The following is a 21,788-nucleotide window of genomic DNA, read 5'->3' as shown; positions in this document are numbered from 1 at the left end:
CCAGATTATGTAATCCAGAAACGTATTTGAAAAAAGACTTCCAGATTATGTAATCCGGAAAGTAATCATGCATATGAAAAAAGATTTCCAAATTATATAATCCGGAAGCTAATTACAAATTTGAAAAATGACTTCCGGATTATGTAATCCGAAATATTACAGAGGGGCATTTTTGGAAATACGAAAATCTATGGAGGTGAGAGAAGAAGGTATGGAGGTGCAGGAAGAAGCAGCCAAATAAAAACTGGTGGATTCATAAACAGAAAGGCAGTGGGAAATAGTAAAAGTTGATGGGCCACCAAATGGGTACAGGCTTTTCATGAAAGATTGTATATATATTAAAACCGGGTGGTAAATAGTGGAAAGGTTGGGTCGAATGAATGGGCCCATATTTTTTAAAAAGCTAGGCTGAGAATGTAAAGAACAAATTTCGGACTGTTTCTTCCTGCACCTCCATATCTTCTTCTGCCACCTCCATACACAACATGAAAATACATTTTTCTCCTTCTTGTGCCACCCCCATAGAGTAGTTTCCGAATTATGTAATTCGGAAACTCATTTGAAAAAAGACTTCCGGATTACATAATCCGGAAGCTAAATAAGACTTCCGGATTATGTAATCCGAAAAGTAATCATGTATCTGAAAAAAGACTACCGGATTATGTAATCCGGAAGGTAATTACAAATTTAAAAAATGACTTCCGGATTACATAATCCGGAATATTATATAGGGGCATTTTCGGAAATTTGAAAATTTATGGAGGTGAGAGAAGAAGGTATGGAGGTGCAGGAAGAAAGAGTCCAAATTTCGAATAGCAAAAGTAATGGGCCAGATAAATAGGCCTAGTCTTTTGCATAAAAAGATGTTGCGTATATTAAAAAGTGCGAGGAAACTAGTAGAAATGTTAGGCCTAATGAATAGGTCCAGGTTTTTTAAAAGACTAGGGGTGAGGATATAAAGAACGAGTGTGGAATAGTGCAAGGGCTAGGTTATCCAAAATGAGCCCAGTCTTTTCAATAAAATGTAGGGTGTTTCTCCCTGCACCCCAACAAAGGACTTCCTGCACCCCATCATTCTTGGAAAAGATCATTTTACGCATTTAAAAAATGACTTCTTGATTACTCTTTCTGAAATATTTTCAGAACATACTTTTTGGAATATATTTTATGAATTTCTGATTTACCATTCAGAAAATTAAAAAAATGTATTCCAGAAAAGATGTTCCATAATGGTTTTTTGTCTTCTGGATTTTCTATTATGAAAACATACTTTGCTTATAGAACCTCTATTCTGGAAACGCTTACAGAACCCTTATTCCATAATCTTCCAAAATTATCAAGAATAATTTTGGTATTGCAAAGAATGTAGGGGTGTAGGAAGAAATATCCTAAAATGTATGGTGTGTAAGCAACTAGTATAAACTTAGGCCGATTGAATGGGCCTTGTTCCTTTAAAAGAACAAAAGGCTTGGGCAATTGCTTCCTGCACCCAACACTTTTGAACTTGCACTCAACACAATTTTAAAATTCTGAAAATACCCTTTATTCCGGAAATGAAAATCCAGAATTGAAAATAATGCATTCCAGAAAAGTAGACCTGGAAGAGATTATTGTGTTCCGGATATAAAAATCCGGAAACAAAAAAACAAAATCCCATTCCGGATAAAAAAAATTCAGAATTAAAAATAATACATTCCAGAAAAATTTATTTGGAAGAGATTATTGCGTTCCGGAAAAGAGGATCCAAAATGTAATTTTATATGTACCCCATTTTTTTAAGAGTATTTTTAGCTTTTCCCATATAATTGGGTGCAGTGATATGGTGCCGGAAGCAATTGTCAAAGGCTTGTGGTAGTAATAATGAAAACACATCTTTTACAAGGAAATTGCTTCCTACTCCCAATCTTTTTTAACCTACACCCAACACAGTTTTAAATTTTTGAAAATGCCCTTCATTCTGAAAATGAAATTTCAAAACTGAAAATAATATATTCTGAAAAAATAGATCTAGAAAAGATTATTATGTTTCAAAAATAAAAATCTAAAAACAAAAATTAAAATCACGTTTCAGATAAAAAAATCCGTAATACAAAAAATTATGGAAAAAAAATCCAAAACATATTTCGAAAAAGGAGCTTCAGAATGTATTTTTATATGTACCCATTTATTGAAGGGTCTTTTCCACTAAAATTGGGTGGTGATATGGTGCAAGAAGCAATTGCCCATTTTACAAACATGTGCACGAGGAGGCTTATAGTGACAACACTATTGGCAATATCGTGAATCTCAGCCCTTGCTTTTAATCTCGTCGATGGGGCTCTCCGCGTCTTCTAGGTGGCGGGGACACGACCCGGATCCGTAGAGATGGCGTCGCAGTAGGCGATGCCGCAGACAACGGCGAGCGCGGTCCTTAGGGAATGAAAAAAAAAAATGGAATATAATTATTACAACTTCCAATTATTTGCAATCTTGACACTTTTTTTAAAAGTTAGATATTTTTAAGAAATATTTTAGAATATGTTTCCAAATTTTAACCAAGGTTTCACTTGAATTATGAGATAACAATACCTTTTAATAGATAAAATAAGTTTAGTTATTTAGTTGAGAGTCGGTGATTTTAAAATTGAATAGACTGTATTATTTTTATTTATTTTTTCATTGTTTAATTATAAATAATACCTCTGATTAAACATCTTTAATTTCTACACAATATTTTACTCCTTTTTTTGGGGAAACTTAATAAACTCGTTCTGGAATATTTCTATCCTTTTCCTAACTTTGAATAATAAAACAGAAAAAAATACTATAAATTTAATTCAATACACATGAATATGAACGCTATATTTTTTTTATACACAGGAATCCAATTCTGTACAATATAAACCACATTAAATATGCACCACGTGAATTATTTATGTTCATCTTTATTTTCAAGATCGAGCCATCATGTTTGGTAGTTGTAATAATTATATCCCATCTTCTTTTATTCTTGGTCAATCCCTATAATTTAGAAGCTTAATTCAGTGAGACAGCAAAAGCGTGTATCCGCGTAAGAAAGTGTATTTAATCAGAACACACTAAATTGATGAAAGTAGTTGAGAATCCATAGTGTAGTTTTGGTGTGTTTGTAGCATGGGAAAACATGGTGAGGAAGAAGAGCGTCTTGGTTTCACCTATGATGTGTTCATCAGTTTTAGAGGGGAAGATACAAGGAACACTTTTATAGGGCATCTGCGTAGAGAGTTGGGTAGGATGGGAATAAAAAGTTTCAATGATGATAGGAATATGAGAATAGGGGAAAGTCTTTCACCTGCTCTGTCGAAGGCCATTGAAGAATCTAAGATTTTCATAGTTGTGTTTTCTGAGAAGTATGCATCTTCCACATGGTGTCTGGATGAACTTGTTAGGATCATAGAACGCAGCAAGATGAAGAAGAAGATGCATCTTGTTTACCCAGTGTTTTACCATGTAGATCCCTCAGATATAGAGCACGAGAGAAATAGCTTCGGAAAACACATGAAGGCACATGAAAAGGAGATTGGAAAAGAATCACAGAGAATGCAGGATTGGAGGTCAGCCTTCTCTCAAGCAGCAGTTGACTTCCAAGGGAGGCATATTAGCACCGGGTATGTATAACAAACCATTCATTCTTATTTCTTTTTCATCCCATATTTAGAAAAAAATAATGTATTTTATGGGATAATTATTCACAACTAAAATAAAATTAATAATGTAACTTTAGTGAAAGAAATAAGATTATAATATCGTCAGTTTATAAATCTAATGAGAAAATAATAGTATATTATCTATGGAATGGTGTGTACCTATGCATTTTGTTTTGAAATAAAAGACAAGATTTATTGTTATGGGTAATCCATTTTGACTATTAGAATAATCTTTTTGTTGCTTATGTACCTCTTAGTTTATCAGTTAATTTTTGAATTTAGATAGCTTTCGTGTATGTTTAGATAATTTTTATGTTCATATTTTTTTTTGTACTAGACAAAATTATAACATATCATCCAATTTGGATTACCAACATACTGCTTTTCCTATTAGTATACACACATAATCATCAGTAACAAAATTCATTTAATAAAAATCATATAATATAAGTCTCTAAAATATAATTATAATCTTTCAAAACATAATACCATGCCTAATGTTTCTCTAAAGTATTTAAGAATATTCTTAATAACAATTCATTGTTCTCTGCCAGGATTTACCATAAACCTATACTAATCGTTGTCACTCCTTATTTAATGTCTAGTATTTTTTTTTTACATATGACGTACATAAGGTTTTACATTGTTGATGTATATAATACTCAAGAAATCTCAACCCTTATTGCTTCATTTATAGGACTCAAACTTGAAAATAATTTAAAATTGATAACAATTGCACATGCCCATTTGGGTGAGCATACCATATTACTTAGATATGGTTTTTATGAAAGTTATTTGACATATAAGAATATGTGAAAGTCGATTTTAGAGATCTATTCCTTGTCCAAGCTCATACTTTTGTTTGTGGCAAAAAAAAAAATATCTCTTCTGCATACCCGGTCTCATTCTTAAAGACAATTTTATTCTTATAATTTTATATGTTTCAAATGATCTCTACCCACATACACCTCCACATCCTATTTCAATTGTTCACATATTCCACATAACCTGCCTAGTGCTTTTTTTTTATATTTTATTTCTAGTTTCGTGAACCCACTTGTTAGGATTATATTATCACCAGTAGAAATAGAAGATAATGTTCCTTAGCCTAACATTGAATTTAGTAATCTTTGTTAGCCTCTCTTAGAATAACTCTTTTACCTTGCTTTTAACAATGACACGGTATGTACTCCATTACCCTAGATTTTCAACACCTTTAATCTTATTCCTACTTATTTTCCAATCCGTAACAACATGGAAATACCAAGAGTTTGAGTCTCCAAATTGAATCCATTTTGACCTAGACTTTTATTTCTCGAAGGACTTATGTTGCCAGCGTATGAGTTTAAGTTCACTAAATAGCCTCTTTCTTTCCATCCTTCCTTTCTCATTTAGATCACTTAAGTAATCCATTTTGTCGAAATCACCTATGAGTTATAGTGGTTTGATTAATTTGGTTTACATTACCAAATACCTATTTGTTACAAATTTGTAAGTCCTACTAAGTCTTTTTAAATTTGTCTCTTAAAACCATCCACTAACAAAAATTATTGAATTACCAATGGAAATTTATCGACAGATTTATGTGTATCAATATTTTTTTTTATTATTGACGAATTGTATACATTATCGACACATTTACTTACAGATATGTGTTCGTCGATAATTATCGACGAATCTGAAAATCGAAAAAAAAATTAGACACAAATCAATATCTATCAGTAATTGGACATCAAACTTGTTAAAGATAAAAAATTTAAAAAATTTATTTTGTTACAAAATAGAGTTTAGTCACGTTTCTCTAATTAAGAGATAGTTGATAATAGCTACTAAGCCAAAGTTATTTAGTTTAATTATGATTTTTATTATTCCTATTATGATTTTTATATTGTTTTCTTCCTCACCATTGTTCCATCCATTCTTGCAAGGATAAAATTGTGGAACCTACTTTTTGAGAAGTATATTTTCTACCTACTAGAAGGATATCCATGATTTCAGTATTTTCTATAAATTCATTAATTTTTATTATTTCCTTAATTTATACCTCTTCTTTAATATAAATTCCTTATTGTGTTAAAATTTCCCAATACATAGCAGGTATTGCATTATTGTTCCTGTCTTAATCTTAATATTTCATTCCATATTACTTACTTTTCACTATAGTTAGAAAAGGAGTACACATTCACTATTACTATTAACATATTATTCTTTTTGTACTTTCCTTTAACCCCTAAAAAACTTGTGTTTCTAACCAATGTTTCACATGTGAAAGTATCCTTACACCACATAGTTAAAATTCCTTGTATCCCATTTACAACTGAATGTTCCCATATTGTAGCATCTTTCTTTATTCACTATTTCTAATTTGATTTCTTGTAAGCATACTGCCCCAACCTCCTCCTTATTAAATCAATTCCCCTACAATGTTTAAACATATTATCTTCATTAATTGGATTCTATCTTCTCCCCCTTTAATATTTTCATCTCGCAATCTTTTTCCTTCATTTTCTCAATCATCTTTAAAATATTTTCACCCTACACTGTAAATTTAATTCTGATTTCCTAACCCAATTCGCATAACCTAATATCCTTTACACTTCCATTTCGTAACAAAAAAGTCTATTGCTATTATTAATAGCAGAGTCAGATGCAAAGTTGCTAACTTCAATTAACGTTGTTGTAGTGGGTTTTTTTCACACAGATTGTTTTTTTTGTTCCTTGGTTGTTTTTCACTTTCACCATCAATTGCGTTTATTGAACACCGTAAACTCTAACAATATTTTCTCAATGAGTACCATGTTGTTCTCTTGGGTTCCTTCAATACCTCGTTAGATTTTTTAAGCACCATGCTCCCAGGTGAGTATTGCTTTACCTCTAATCATAAATTTTGATGTTGTTGATTTTTGTTTATCAGAAAAAAAATAAAATTAAATTAAGAGGGACACTTTTGGAGTGTCCAAACTCTTATACAAGAACCAACAACCACATGTAGCTATTAACCACATATAGATCAAGACAACCAAATCAGAAAATGCATTCAGGAACAAACATGTATGAGTGGCCAATAATGCTGCAGAATGTGCTGCAGAATTATGCAGCAATAGTCTGCAAACGTTCCTTTTGACAGCAGAGAGAAGAGGTCCGTGTGCACATACTTACTACAAAAAACTGGACGGCATAAATTACCAATACGGTAACAATTGCACAGCTGTTAAACCTTAACACTGCACACGACCAAACCAAGATAGAAAGAAGTAGGCACTTGCTTCTAAGAAAGTATTTAATTCCAAGAAAGTAAAACATTTCTCTTTTTTTGTGAATTTTATTTCTAAAATCTTGTTTGTTGATCCCAAGTAATTATTATCAAATGTCTTCGATTCCCATATTTGAACTTTGTTGGGAATTATTACTAACATATTATCATCGACATATATTATTAAGATGAAAGACTTTACTTCTCTTAAAAAAAATAATTGGTAAGGAAAATTTAAAAGAAAAAAATATTTTTCCTCTCTTAATTTTTCTCTCATCCAAAAATAAATTATTTTAGTTAAAAAATAATTATAGCCTTTTATCAAAGGTTAAACACCAAAAGTAAGTTGACCTTATGTAACTTTACTTTTCACAAACAAAAATATTCAATGATTCAAGTAATAATTGATTTTTTTCAGGGTGTTAATTGATTTTGTTAGTCATAAAGTATAATTCTGAACATTATAAAAAATAATCTAAAAGATAAAAAAACTAATAAAAAATTAAAAGTGGAAAAAATCATTTTTTATTTGAATTTGATATTATATTTAGGTATTTTTTTTATAAATTATTGATTTTTTTGTTTAGAATAAAATTTCTCTAACTTTTTCATCTCCATTAAATTTTGTATAATGTGTAATCATTATTCTTTTGTGCTACTTGCTATGAGTATCATTGCTTTCTATCTAGTACAAAAATCACAATGCTTATCACTTGGTACAATAATAATAGAAATCATGATATCAAACAAATAATTAATTATTACATTCTACTCTTATAGGGATGATGAAAGCTATTGTATTAAAGAAATTGTTGCGAAGGTCCATGAATATATAACTCCTAAATCTTTATATAGTGGTCAAAACCCTGTTGGACTTGACGCCTGCATAGAAGAAGTTATGTCCCTTTTGGAAATGAAGCCTTATGATAAAACTGTAAATATGTTGGGCATATATGGACTTGGTGGAATTGGAAAAACGGAACTTGCCATAGCTTTGTATAACACAATTTTGCAACACTTTGATGCTGCAAGTTTTCTTTCCGATGTTAGAGAAAAATCAAGCAGAATCAATGGCATTAAAGATCTACAAAAGACACTTTTATCTGAGATGTTTGAGGAGTTGGAAACTGAATTGGGAAGTACAAGTAAAGGAATGACTGAAATAGAAGAAAAGCTTCAGAAAAAAAAAGTTCTTTTGGTTCTTGATGACGTTGGTGATAAAGACCAGTTAGAAAATTTGGCAGGAGGGGGTAAATGGTTTGGTCCAGGTAGTAGAATCATTATAACGACAAGGGAAAAAGATGTGCTAATTTCTCACCAAGTTAAAAATATGTATGAAATGAAGGAACTTGATGACCTACATTCTTTAGAGCTATTTTGTTGGAATGCCTTCAGACAAAGTTATCCTAAAACAGGTTTTGAAGATGTGTCTCTGCGTGCTGTAGATTACGCCAAAGGTCTTCCACTGGCTTTAAAAAGGATAGGCTCTGATTTAGCTACTTTTCATGAAAGTTTAGAAGATTGGGAAATGGCAATGGAAGAATATGAGAGGACTCCAAATAAAAAGATTCAAGATGTGCTTAAAATAAGCTACGATAAATTGGATGATAAGGCCAAACAAATTTCCTTGTTCATCAGTTTTAGAGGGGAAGATACAAGGTACACTTTTATAGGGCATCTGCGTAGAGAGTTGGGTAGGAGGGGAATAAAAAGTTTCAATGATGATAGGAATATGAGGATAGGGGAAAGTCTTCCACCTGCTCTGTCGAAGGCCATTGAAGAATCTAAGATTTTCATCGTTGTGTTTTCTGAGAACTATGCATCTTCTACACGGTGTCTGGATGAACTTGTTAGGATCATAGAACGCAGCAAAATGAAGGAGAAGAAGCAGCTTGTTTACCCAGTGTTTTACCATGTAGATCCCTCAGATATACGGCACGAGAGAAACAGCTTCGGAAAACACATGAAGGCACATGAACATGAGATTGGAAAAGAATCACAGAAAATGCAGGCTTGGAGGTCAGCCTTGTCTCAAGCTTTTGACTTCCCAGGGAGGCATATTATTACCACCGGGTATGTATAACAAACCATTCAATGTTATTTCTTTTTCATCCCATATTTCGAAAAAATCATGTATTTTATGGGATAATTATTTACAACTAAAATAAAATTAATAAAGTAACTTTATAAAATTAAAGAAATAAAATTATAATATAACCACCTTATAAATCTAAAATAAAAAAATAGTATATTATCTATCGAATAGAATACATTTTCACTATTATTGTTATGTGTAAATGCATTTTCACTATTAGAATATTTTTTTTTTTTGTTGCTTTATGTCTTAGTTCATCAATTAACCTTTGAATTTAGATAGCTTTCATGTATACCTTTGAATTTAGATAGCTTTCATGTATACCTTTGAATTTAGATAGCTTTCATGTATGCTTGGATGCCTTTTATGTTTTCAATTTATGTACTAGACAAAATTATAAAATCATCCAACTTGAATAATTAACATATTGCTCCACCTATAAGTATACACACATAGTCACTAATAGACTTCATTTAATAAAGATCATATCTAATTCTGATATTTCAAAACATAATACAATGTCTGAGGTTCCTCTGAAGTATCTAAGGATCCTCTTAATAACACTTCACATCTCAGTATCAGAATTTACCATAAACCTATACTAATTGTTGTCACTCCTTATTTAAAGTTTAGTTTTTTTACATATGTCGTACATAAGGTTTTACATCGTTGATGTCTATGGTACTCGATAAATCTCAACTCTTAGTGACTCAAACTTGAAAAAAACTTATAATTGATAACAATTGCATATGCCCATTGTGCGAGTATACCATATTATTTATATAGGGGTTTTATGTGAAAGTTGATAAAGATCTATTCCTTGTCCAAGCTTATACTTTTATTTGTGTAAAAAAAATATCTCTTCATATACGGTCTCATTCTTAAAGATATTTTTATTCCTTTGATTCTATATAATCCAAAAAAAAGATCTCTATCCACATACACCCCCATATCCTATTTCCTTTGTCATTCATTCTCGACAAGTAGAATTGTTGAAAGTTCAACTTTACATGATTTTGAGTAGCAGTACTTACTCCAACATACTTGTTGCACATATTCCACACAACATGCCTAGTGCTTTCTTAATTTCTATTTTGTCTTGTTAGGACTATATTATCACTAGGAGAAATAGAAGATAATGTTCATTAGCCTAACATTGAATTTATTTCTCCAAGGACTTATGTTGCTAGTCTATGAGTTTGAGTTCACTAAAGAGTTTCTTCCTTTCCATCATTCCTTTCTCATATAGATCATTTGAGTAATCCATTTTGTCAAAATCACCTCTATGAGTTATAGTGGTTTGCTTGATTTGGTTTACATTACCAAATTCCTCTTTATTCCAAACTTTTAAGTCATGCTTAAATCTTTTTAATTTTTCTCTTAAAACCACCTACTACAAAAAATTATTGAATTACTAATGAAAATTTATTGACAGATTTATGTTCGTCGATATTATTTTATTATCGACGAATTGTACCAATAGATAATGTTAGACATTTACTGACATATTTGTGTCCATAAATAATTACCCACGAATCTAAAAAAAAAATTTGAGCGCAAATCAATATCTATCATAATTGGACGTAAAACTTGTTAAAGATAAAAAAGTTCATTTTGCTTCAAGACATAATTTAGTCACATTTCTCTAACATTTCTCTAAGGGAACTACACATTTAGTATTACTATTGACATATTATTCTTTTTGTACCTTTCCTTAACCCTTACAAAACTTGTGTTTCTAACCAATGTTTCACATATGAAAGTATCCTTAGGCCACATAGTTAAAATTCCTTGTACTCCATTTACAACTGCAAAATGTTCCCATTTTATGTCATCGTTTCCCATATTGTAGCATCTTTCTTTATTGACTATTTCCAATTTGGTTTCTTGTTAGCACACTACCCCACCCTCCTCCTTATTAATCAATTCCCCTACAATGTTTAAACATATTATCTTCATCAATTGGATTGTCTCTTCTCTCCCTTTAATATTTTCATTTCGCAGTCTCTTCCCTTCATTTTCTCAATCATCTTTAAGATATTTTCATCCTACCCTATAAATGTAATTCTGATTTCCTAACCTAATTCACATAACCTAATATCCTCTGCACTTCCATTTCGTAAGCAAAAGAGTCTATTGCTATTATTAATAGCAAAGTCAAATGGAAAGTTGTTAATGGTATGAGTTGTTACCTCAATGAACGTTGTTGTAATGGGTTCTTTCACACAGAGCATAGAGAGTCTCGATTGTCTTTCTTTCGTTGTTTCTCACTTCCATCATCAATTGTGTTTATTGAACACCATAAACTCTAACAATATTTTCTCAATGAGTACCATGTTGTTCTCTTGGGTTCCTTCAACACCTCCTTAGATTTTCTAAGCACCATGCTCCCAGGTGAGTATTGCTTTACCTCTTATCATAAATTTTTTATGTTGTTGATTGAAATATTTTATTCTAAGGAAGTAAAACATTTCTCTTTTCTATATTGGTGAGTATTTCTAAAATCTTAGATTGTTGATCTTAAATTCTTATTATCAAATGCCCTTCAATTCTCATATTCGAACTTTGTTGGAAACTATTACTAACTTATCATCCACATATATCATCTATTAAGATGTAAGACTTTACTTCTCTTATAAAAAAAATACAATTGGTAAGAAAATTTAAAAGAAAAAATATTTTTCCTCTCTTAATTTTTCTCTCATCCAAAAATAAATTAATTTAGTTAAAAAATAATTATAGCCTTTTATAAAAGGTTAAAAACCAAAAATAAGTTAATCTTATGTAGGACTTTACTTTTCACAAACAAAAATGATTTCAAGTAATATACTTTATGGTATGCAATATTATTTTTATCACGTGTAGTTTGTTATATATAATATTCTACATCTTAATTATAATGGGATGCAATATTGTTTTTATCATGTGTAGTTTGTTATATATAATATTCTACATCTTAAACTTTAGATTTTTTTCAGGGTGTTAATTGATTTTGTTAGTCACAAAGTATAATTCTGGATATTAAAAAGTATAATTTAAAAGATAAAAAACTAATAAAAATCCAAAGTGGAAAAAATCATTCTTTATTTGAATATTATATTATATTTAGGTATTTTTCTTTATAAATTATTGAATTTTTTGTTTAGAATAAAATTTCTCTAACTTTTTCATCTCCAGTAAATTTTGTATAATGTGTAATCATTGTTCTTTTGTGCTACTTGCTATTAGTATCATTGCTTACTATCTAGTACAATAAAATAGTAACCGGAGAAACACGATGGTCGGAGTAAGTAAAGGCGGTTTGTTAACTTTCGACAATGGCGGACACTTCGTTTTTTTTTACTAACTTCCCCGAGCATTTCATGGAGAGAGATCTTTGGAAGGTTTTCCAAAGGTGGGGAAGGGTTATGGATGTCTTTGTTTCAAGAAAGCTCAATGCAAGGAATAAGAAGTTTGGTTTTGTAAGGTTCCAGGGTGTGAAGGATGTTCTTTCCCTGGAAAGAGAATTGAGTGCACTCTGGATTGGCACTTGGAAGATGCAGGTGAACCTTCCCAAATATAAGAGGAAGGATGGTTCAAGGAAGCAAAGGAATGAAGGGTCCAGATTAGGGAGGAACCCAATGACGAGCACAACGAGTGGGAAGGGGAAGCAAACGGAGCAGGTTTCGTTCGCTCAAGTGGTTTCGGGGGGGGGGGGGGGCAGGAAAGCTTGGAACAGGCGAGATTGTGGGTAGCTCTTTGGGGGGCGACGTTGATTCTCAGGTTATAGTGGAGGTAGAACAAGACGATTGGTTAGTAGATGCTACGTTGGTAGTTTGAAAGAGCTTCCAAGCATGCAAGTGATTAAGGAGAGCTTTGTGTTGGGAGGTTTCAGCCTAGTCAAAGTAAGATATCTTGGTGGTAGGTTCAGGTTCGTTCTGCTGTCTTGCGATGATGGAGGAAGTCTGAAGAAGATCATTGCAGACAACAGGTCTTGGTTCGACGAAGCGTTCTCGGCGGTTACACCCTGGGATGGTTCTTTCGAACTAAAAGAACGTTTTGCATGGATACGATGCAGTGGAATCCCGCTACAGTTCTGGTGCAAACATAGTTTTTCCAAAATAGGGGTAGTGGTGGGAGAGGTGATGGAGGTCGACGAAGTAACTGAGAGAAGAGAAACAGTGGAGTTTGCTCGGTTTAGAGTTAAAACATCGGTAAGATCAACAGTCAATATGGAGAAGGAGTTGTGCATCAATGGTAGGTCATGTAAGGTTGCCTTTGTTGAAGAGATGTCCGTCCCGGAGCAGAGTCTTGGCAAGTGGAATGGCGGAGCTTTAGAGGTAGACACCGAAGCTAACTCCGATGACGGAAGCGTAGGTGCAAGCTTGTGCGATTCAGTGGGGTCGGAGCTTGGGTTGGCCGGAGATGGAGGTGTGGGTGCCGTCGGGGAAGGAGGCTTGGAGTTGGAAGAGACGGTCCAGGGCATGGTGGACCCGGTTTGTCTTGGTAAGGGGCGTGAAGGATGGTTTCAAGATAATTTAAGAGGGCCAATGAATGTGCACGGTATTTCTTTGAGAAAGAGAGTGGAGTTAGTGGGTGGGCACGGTTCTCTTAGCTGTTCAAAGATAGAGATAGTGGATTCCTACGTGGAGGTGGCTAGTTCCAAGGAGTCCAAGTCAGCGAATGATAAGGCAAGGAGTAATGGAGGGGTAAGTGAAAGTAGGTGCATGTTGAGAGGGAATGTGAGGGCTGGAGCGTCTTTTCAAGCGCCACCTCAAGAGCCATTTCAAGAAGTAGGAATGCAGGAAATTAATGATGGTGGGCTCGCTTCTTTAAAAGTGTGTCCCCCTATGATTAAGTGCGTGGAAAATGGAGTTCTAAGTGTGAAAGGAGTGGTGGGGGATTTAAAGTGCCAAAGTGCATTTATGAAGCCGTGCAAAGAGAATTTGAGTGTCCAGGATGGTTGTCACGAAGAAGAAGAAGGAGAAGTCGGGAGCGTCTCAAGACAGACGAGTTCAGTGAGTAGGGTCGCTAATTCGGTAGGGATATGTCCTTCTTTGAATGATTTGGAACAGTCTGGGACCAGTGTGATTAGAGACGGAGTCGACGGGAGTTCAGTAGCAACTGTAAAGGACATCCCAAAGTCTCCAGTAGTCCAAGGTTTGAATGACAGTGAACCGGTAGATCCTGAAAAGTTGGTCGATGCAGAGGGGGCAAGGAGGTCAGAGATGTCAAAGTCGAGAGATGGTGGGTGTGCCCTCCCTCCAGGAGGACTATTAGAGGATTTGGGGGCAGGTATGGAAGATGAAGTGGAAGGTGGAGGCAACAACGGAGATACGGAGGGCAGGGTGACGGGTTTGGATGGAGAAGTCGTAGGAAGACAGTCCTCAGTGGAACAAGTGTTTTTGGTTCATCAAACAGGCAGCTCGTCGAATTCACTTTTCACTTCTGATAGCGCAATTGAGAATTGTAACATGATTTTTTGGGTGAAAACAGATAAGAATTTGGCTGCAAGTGTCTGGGGAGTAGGGAAAGAAGCTGGGTTTTCGCTCGCCGATCGAGAAGAGGTAGTTTTAGATGGTATTTATTCGTTATCTAATCAAGGCGGGGTGACTACGAGAAGAATGTGGAAAGAGAGGAGCAAGGTTGTTAATGAAGATTCTTAGTCTGAATATCAGAGGGGTAGGCGGGGCGGTAAAAAAGAATTATGTCAGGGATTTGATCAGTAGGGAGCAGGTGAACATGGCGTGTTTACAAGAGACAAAGTGTTCAGATTTTAGTAGGGAAAAGGTGTGTCTTTTTTGGGGAACTAACGAAGTGGATTGGGTGGAAAACAAAGCAGTTAATAAAGCAGGTAGGGTGATTACGATGTGGAGCAATAAGGTTTTTCAGTTGTCCAGTTTCAAGAATGGTAGGAACTTTTCAGTGTTAGAAGGGGTTTGGAAGAGGGGTTTTGGAACCCAAGTAACCATCGTGAACATTTATTGTTCAGGATCTTTTCGAGAGAAGAAGGAGATGTGGAACGAGATCAGTTGTTTCAGACAAGGTCAGTTATCGAAGGCTTGGTGCATCATTGGAGACTTTAATTGTATAAGAAGGCAGGAGGAAAGGAAGAGTTTGGTGTCGTGCTCGGATTGGTTGATATTCCGTTGGTGGGCAGGAAGTTTACTTGGTTCAAACCCAATGGTTTGGTGAAAAGCAGGATTGACAGGGTGCTGGTCTCCAAGGAGTGGTTGGAGGTGTGGCCTAACAGCCAACAATTTGTCTTCAATAGATCAATCTCAGATCATTGTGCTGTTATTCTGAAGGAGGTGTCAGTGGATTGGGGTCCGAAGCCGTTTAGGTTTTTGAATGTTTGGCTGAAGGATCACAGGTTCAAGGAGTTTGTGAGTTCGAGCTGGTCTGCTTACAAGGTGACGGGAGGGGGAATTTTTGTGTTTAAAGAGAAGCTGAAAAAGTTAAAAGCAGACCTAAAGGTGTGGAATAGGGAAGTATTCGGAGATATGAATCAGGCTAGTAAGGAAATCTAGAAAAGGTTAGACGAGTTAGATTCTCGTGACGACGAAGACGGGTTGTTGGAATCAGAAAAGGATGAAAGAAAGTCCCTATTTGCTCAACTATCTGAGTCCAGATCCAAACAAGAGGCGATCTTATTTTAGAAAGCAAAGCAGAATTGGATAAAGCAGGGGGATCATAATACAAAGTTCTTTCATTCTGCGGTTAAGTGGAGGAGGGCAAGGAATCAGTTACATGGATTTTTCGACAATAATAAATGGTGTGATGATAAGGAGGAGGTAAAGGATAAGGTTCGTAAGTACTTTGAAGAAAGGTTTGCCCGGAACGATGTTTGTCAGGTCACTTTGGATAATGTCAGGTTCAATACCATATCAGAAGCAGATAACGCTATGTTAGTCAGCGTTTTCTCGGAAGATGAGGTAAGAGATGCGATCTGGGGGTGTGATAGTTCAAAAAGTCTTGGTCCCGACGGGTTTAACTTTTGTTTTTTAAAATCTTGTTGGGACATTGTGAAGAAGGATGTGATGAACGCAGTAAAGGACTTTGCTGATTTTGGATGTTGGCCAAGAGTATCAAATGCGTCGTTTCTTTGTTTGATTCCAAAAGTTGAAAATCCTCAACAGTTGGGGGAGTTTAGACCTATCTCATTAGTAGGTTGCCTGTATAAGATCATCTCAAAGGCGCTCTCCTTGCGCCTGAAAAAGGTGATTGGAAAAATTATTGACATAAGACAGTCGGCTTTTATAGAAGGAAGAGGTTTGCTGGATAGTGTGCTTATTGCAAATGAGGTTCTTGAGGAGTACAAGAGAAAGAGAAAACAAAGTATCTGCTTTAAAGTCGACTACGAGAAGGCATACGATTCGGTGAAATGGGAATTTTTATATTATATGTTAAGAAGGTTGGGTTTCTGTGCTCGGTGGATTTGATGGATAAAGGGATGCCTGGAGTCAGTTTCGGTGTCGGTCCTTGTAAACGGAAGCCCAACTAGGGAGTTCTTTCCTAGAAAGGGTCTACGTCAAGGCGACCCGCTTGCCCCTTTTCTCTTCCTTATTGTGGCGGAGGGTTTAGCTGGGGTGACAAGGGTAGCAGAGGAAAAGAAGTTGATTGACAGTTTGGAGGTTGGGAAGAGTAAAGTAAAGGTAAATATGTTACAGTATGCGGACGCCACTTTGTTCTTCTGTGAAGCAAATACCAAAAGTGTCTTTAATATCAGGGCGATCCTGTAGTGTTTCGAGCTATCTTCTGGGTTAAGGGTTAATTTTGCGAAGAGTAGGATTGGAGGGACGGGGATGGACCAGGCCACACTTCAGAGATTTGCAGCGATTCTTGGGTGTGATACGATGGCCCCTCCGTTCATTTACTTGGGTCTGCCTGTTGGAGGGAGTCACAAGTGCGGTACGTTTTGGAACAGGGTGATTGAGAAAGTGCAGGCTAGGTTAAGCAGGTGGAAGGGAAGAAGTTTGTTGATGGCTGGGAGGATTTGTCTGATTAGGTTTGTGCTTTCTGCTATTCCGTTATTTTATATGTCTTTGTTCAGATTGCCTACTAGGGTGGCAAGTAAGTTGATCAAGTTGCAAAGGGATTTTCTTTGGGGATGGGGTGCAGAAGGGAGGAAGATCGCCTGGGCGTCCTGGAACCTGGTGTGTAAACCTCGTGAGTTTGGGGGGCTTTGTTGGGAAAGTGGATTTGGAGGTTGGGTTCGGTTGAGGTAGGACTTTGGAAGGACATCATTTTCTCTAAGTACGGGGGGTGGAGAGATCTGGGGGTGGCAAGTAATGGTAAGAGTTGTTCTCTTTGGTGGAAGGATTTGAAGGAAGTTTGGTATTCGAAGGGGTGGGGGAGATGTTTCGAAGACAGTTTTGAGTGGAAGATTGGGAATGGGATGGACATTTGTTTCTGGAAGGATAGCTAGTTGATGGGTGAGGCGTTGAAGAATGTTTTTCCACGACTTTTCTCAATCAGCTCTAACAAACATGCAAAACTGTCGGATCTTGGGTCTTGGTCTGATGGGAGATGGGTCTAGGGACTTGATTGGAGAAGGCCTTTTTTCGAATGGGAGAAACCGGCGGCGGATCGATTAAGTCAGCTCCTGCTTGGGGTTGAGGTTGTTCTTGGAGAGACTGATAGGTGGATTTGGAAGGGTGGGGGTGTTCAGTCTTACACCGTTAGCTCTGCTTACAACCTTATCAGGAAGGATTTTGAAGCGGTTTCTTCGCAGGAGCTTAGGAAGTTGTGGAGGAGTAAAGCAATTCCTTCTGCAATGGTTTTGGCTTGGAGGGTGTTGAAAAACAAGCTAGCTACCAGGGTCAATCTTAGTAGAAGAGGGGTTCGATTAGAAAGCTTGAGGTGCGTGTTGTGCGGGAAGGAGGAGGAGTCGAGTAGCCATCTGTTCTTTGGTTGTTCGTTTGCTTGGCGAGTTTGGTGTTTATGTTTTAAGTGGCTAGGAATCCAGTTTGTGACTCATATTGAACCAAGGTGCAACTTTGATCAATTTAGATTGTGCTTACCTTCGGAGACGGGTCTGGTTGCTTGGAACACGATTTGGGTTGGGGTGATAAGTGAGATTTGGAGCCACAGGAATCGTATAATTTTTAATAGAGGAGTGGCAGACGAGAAAGAGCTCTTTGCGTTGGCACAGGTAAAGGCTTGGTCTTGGGTTTCAACAAATTCCCGGTTAGTTTCGTTTTCTTATTCTGGTGTTTGGCTCCTTTGGAGTGTACAAGGTTAGTTTCTTGAGGTTTTTTGCTTGGTTTTGTAAGGGGTAGAAGAGTTGGGTTGGTTTTTGGAAGACGTTAGTTGGAGCTGGTTTAGCTTTTTTATGTATAAGGGTTAAACCACCCCTGAAGTGGTTCTATTTTTATTTTATTTATTTTTTATTGCCGATAAAAAAAAATCTAGTACAATAATCACCACTTAGTACAATAAAAAAAATCATGATATCAAACAAATAATTAATTAATACATTCTACTCTTATAGGGATGATGAAAGCTATTGTATTGAAGAAATTGTTGAGAAGGTCCATGAATATATAATTCCTAAACCTTTATATAGTGGTCAAAACCCTATTGGACTTGAGGCTTGCATAGAAGAAGTTATGTCACTTTTAGACATGAAGCCTGATGATAAAACTGTAAATATGTTGGGCATATATGGACTTGGTGGAATTGGAAAAACGGAACTTGCCAAAGCTTTGTATGACAAAATTGTGCAACACTTTGATGCAGCAAGTTTTCTTTCCGATGTTAGAGAAAAATCAAACAGAATCAATGGCATGGAAGATCTACAAAAGACACTTTTATCTAAGATGTTTGAGGAGTTGGAAACTAAATTGGAAAGTACAATTAAAGGAATGGGTGAAATAAAAGAAAAGCTTCAGAAAAAGAAAGTTCTTTTGGTTCTTGATGACGTTGGTGATAAAGACCAGTTAGAAAAGTTGGCAGGAGAGTGTAATTGGTTTGGTCCAGGTAGTAGGATCATTATAACCACAAGGGAAGAAAATGTGCTAATTGCTCACCAAGTTAAACCTACGTATGAAATGAAGGAACTTGATGACCAACATTCTTTACAGCTATTTTGTTGGAATGCCTTCAGACAAAGTTATCCTAAAACAGGTTTTGAAGATGTGTCTGTGCGTGCTGTAGATTACGCCAAAGGTCTTCCACTGGCTTTAAAAGTCATAGGCTCTGATTTAGCTGCTTTTCATGAAAGTTTAGAAGATTGGGAAATGGCAATGAAAGAATATGAGAAGACTCCAAATACAAAGATTCAAGATGTGCTTCAAATAAGCTACGATAGATTGGATGATAATGCCCAACAAATTTTCTTGGACATAGCTTGCTTCTTTAAAGGGGAGAGAATGGAATATGTGAAAAAGATACTTCAAGAATTTTGTCCAACAACCAACATGAAATTACTTCTTAATAAATCTCTCATAACTGTCGAGAATGGCTGCCTGAAGATGCATGATCTAATACAAGATATGGGTAGAGAGATTGTTAAGCAGGAATCACCAAATCCTGCTAAACGTAGCAGAATATGGTATTATGAAGATGCTATTGAAATACTAACAAAAGATTACGTAATCCTCTACTCTTTTATTCTATTTTGTTTTTTATTTATAGATTATAGTATTTTATATTACTGATAATAGGCAGTTGATGTTGCTTCTTTGTACTTGTGTTAAAGGGAAGTGATATGATTCAAGGGTTTATGCTTGATCCCCCTCAACGAGAAAAAGTAGAATGGAGTGGTACTGAGTTGGTGAAGATGGAATGTCTCAGAATTCTCATTGTTCGAAACACACAATTTTCATCTGAACTTGAACATTTACCAAATTATTTAAGACTTCTTGACTGGGAAGAGTGTCCTTCAAAGTCTTTCCCACCAAAATTTAATCCAAAGCACATCATTGTTTTAAATTTGCCTAGAAGTCGTCTAACATTGGAAGAGCCATTTAAGGTACAATTCTATATCATATTTTCCCATTTTTTACGTTTCAATTTTTTATTGAACAAAAACTTCCATATTTATTGTCATTAATAAGTTAATAACTCAAAATGCTGCAAATAATATTTTTATTGACTTTCAAAGTTAATAACTCGATATGTTCCTTGCAAAGGGTGTCGCAAATTCAGAATTGAAGCAGAACGCATCTTGATCTTTGATCTACGAGTTTTGTTCAGTGACAAGAAGTGGGTTGGCCTTGACCGACTTCTGGAGGAGGAGTGAAATCTGGTGCAGATTTAGTACAAAGCCACTTCCTCCTTCGTGATAAGTGGTTGGGGAGCTTTTGTGTATGAAGAGGAAACATGATCTCCTATTGGCTTCTCCCAATCCCCATGTATTGAGACAAGATGTGATAACTATTTTAATAAGGGCATTGTATTTTCAGAACTACAAGGAACAATTGAATAATTAAGTAAAAGATTCACTAAATAAAAAACAAAATAACAAAGTTTGTTGGGAGTTTGTTATGATGATAATGATTAAATAGAAAACAAGTCCAAGAATTTGTTGCTTCAATTTGAAAATTGGGATTGAAATTCATCCTCTTATGTATTGAGTTGATATTTAAATATAATATTTTGTTCTTGATTGATGATTGTTATTGTCATTTTATTTGTAATGTTTGTTTCTATGATCTAGATTGATCTTGACTGGAAAATACTCTTGAGTTTCTGACCCAAATGATAATGTTTAACATATTTTGAATGTTGGGAATAGATTTGAAATGTTAATTGTTATCAACGTCTAATCGTAATGATAAGAAGTTTTTATAAATATGTGATACAACAAGTGCACCGTGTTGTCAGAAGTAATAATTTATCCTTAAGGACGAATATCGAACTCACAAGGAACACTTGAATAATCAAGTAAAATATTCATTAAATAGAAAACAAAATAACAAAGTTTGTTGGGAGTTTGTTATGATTGCAATGATTAAAAAACACAAGTCAAAGAGTTTGTTGCTTCAATTGGGAAAAATGGGATTGAAGTTCATCTTTGAAACTCTTATGACTGGAAAGTAATTCTAAGTTTCTGACCCAAATGATAATGCTTAACGTATTTGAATACTTGGAATAGATTTGAAATGTTAATTGCTATCAACGTCTAATAATAATGATAAGAAATTTTTATAAATATGCGAGGAATCAATATTTAAGAGACTCTCTTAATAATTTTATATGCGAGGAATCAATATAAATGATTTTTATACCGCATCAATATCAATCAAATGATAGACTATTACAGTTCTCGCCGAGATGAGGTCAATCTAAATTTGAGTGGGCTTCGGGTAGTCTCCCTTTAAGCTCTAGTGATTCAACTTCCAAGGAATGAGGGGGGCTCCACCTGCAAAAAATACTCTGACGCTCAACTCAGTAAGAGCATCAAATTTTGTTTATATAGTGAGTATAGTGCCAAAATTCGAGTTGAGATTACTCCCTATGAGTGGTCATCTATTTATAAGCCTTCATGGACTTGGATCTCTAACACTAGTTTCTCCAGGTTTTGATGTGACATATCATAGTATCCTTTCATATAATCTGAATATCATGGATATAAATCGGAGTACTTTGTGATATAATCAGAGCATTTATGTAATATAATAAAGGATATTGTGTAAGTTATTAAAGTAAAAGAAAGAGTAGGGTAAATCCCTTGTGTATATTGAACACATAAGGTACCCCGTTGATCCCGTTTCTCATTCTCCTCCACTTCACTGAGGAGTGGAAAAATTTAGTGTTTAGATCGCCTTGTTTCAACCACTTTAGTCTTGCT

At 35.1% G+C, this 21,788-nt stretch overlaps 1 protein-coding gene across 1 annotated transcript; it reads left to right on the top strand.

Annotated features, from left to right (window-relative positions):
• Positions 1–3,027: 3,027 nt before the first annotated feature.
• Positions 3,028–20,610, top strand: LOC137827165 (disease resistance protein Roq1). The gene is made up of 5 exons (XM_068633388.2): positions 3,028–3,626; positions 7,699–8,991; positions 18,486–19,587; positions 19,695–19,967; positions 20,128–20,610. Exons 1-5 carry the CDS (start codon positions 3,133–3,135, stop codon positions 20,164–20,166), a joined length of 3,201 nt encoding a protein of 1,066 aa, XP_068489489.1. The 5' UTR covers positions 3,028–3,132; the 3' UTR covers positions 20,167–20,610.
• The last annotated feature ends 1,178 nt before the right edge of the window (positions 20,611–21,788 follow it).

The sequence above is a fragment of the Phaseolus vulgaris genome, chromosome 8 (genome assembly GCF_051622355.1).
Source record: "Phaseolus vulgaris cultivar YP4 chromosome 8, ASM5162235v1, whole genome shotgun sequence".
Lineage (NCBI taxonomy): Eukaryota > Viridiplantae > Streptophyta > Magnoliopsida > Fabales > Fabaceae > Phaseolus > Phaseolus vulgaris.
Note: the sequence above shows the minus strand (reverse complement) of the source record. Positions and strands in the feature narration are given on the sequence as shown.

Bases quoted from the DNA above. Each gene is read 5' to 3' on its own strand.
- LOC137827165 (XM_068633388.2), top strand. From the start codon at position 3,133: ATGGGAAAACATGGTGAGGAAGAAGAGCGTCTTGGTTTCACCTATGAT. The intron at 8,992-18,485 runs GTATGTATAACA...CTACTCTTATAG, and splicing joins AGGCATATTATTACCACCGG to GGATGATGAAAGCTATTGTA. The intron at 19,588-19,694 runs GTAATCCTCTAC...CTTGTGTTAAAG, and splicing joins AAATACTAACAAAAGATTAC to GGAAGTGATATGATTCAAGG.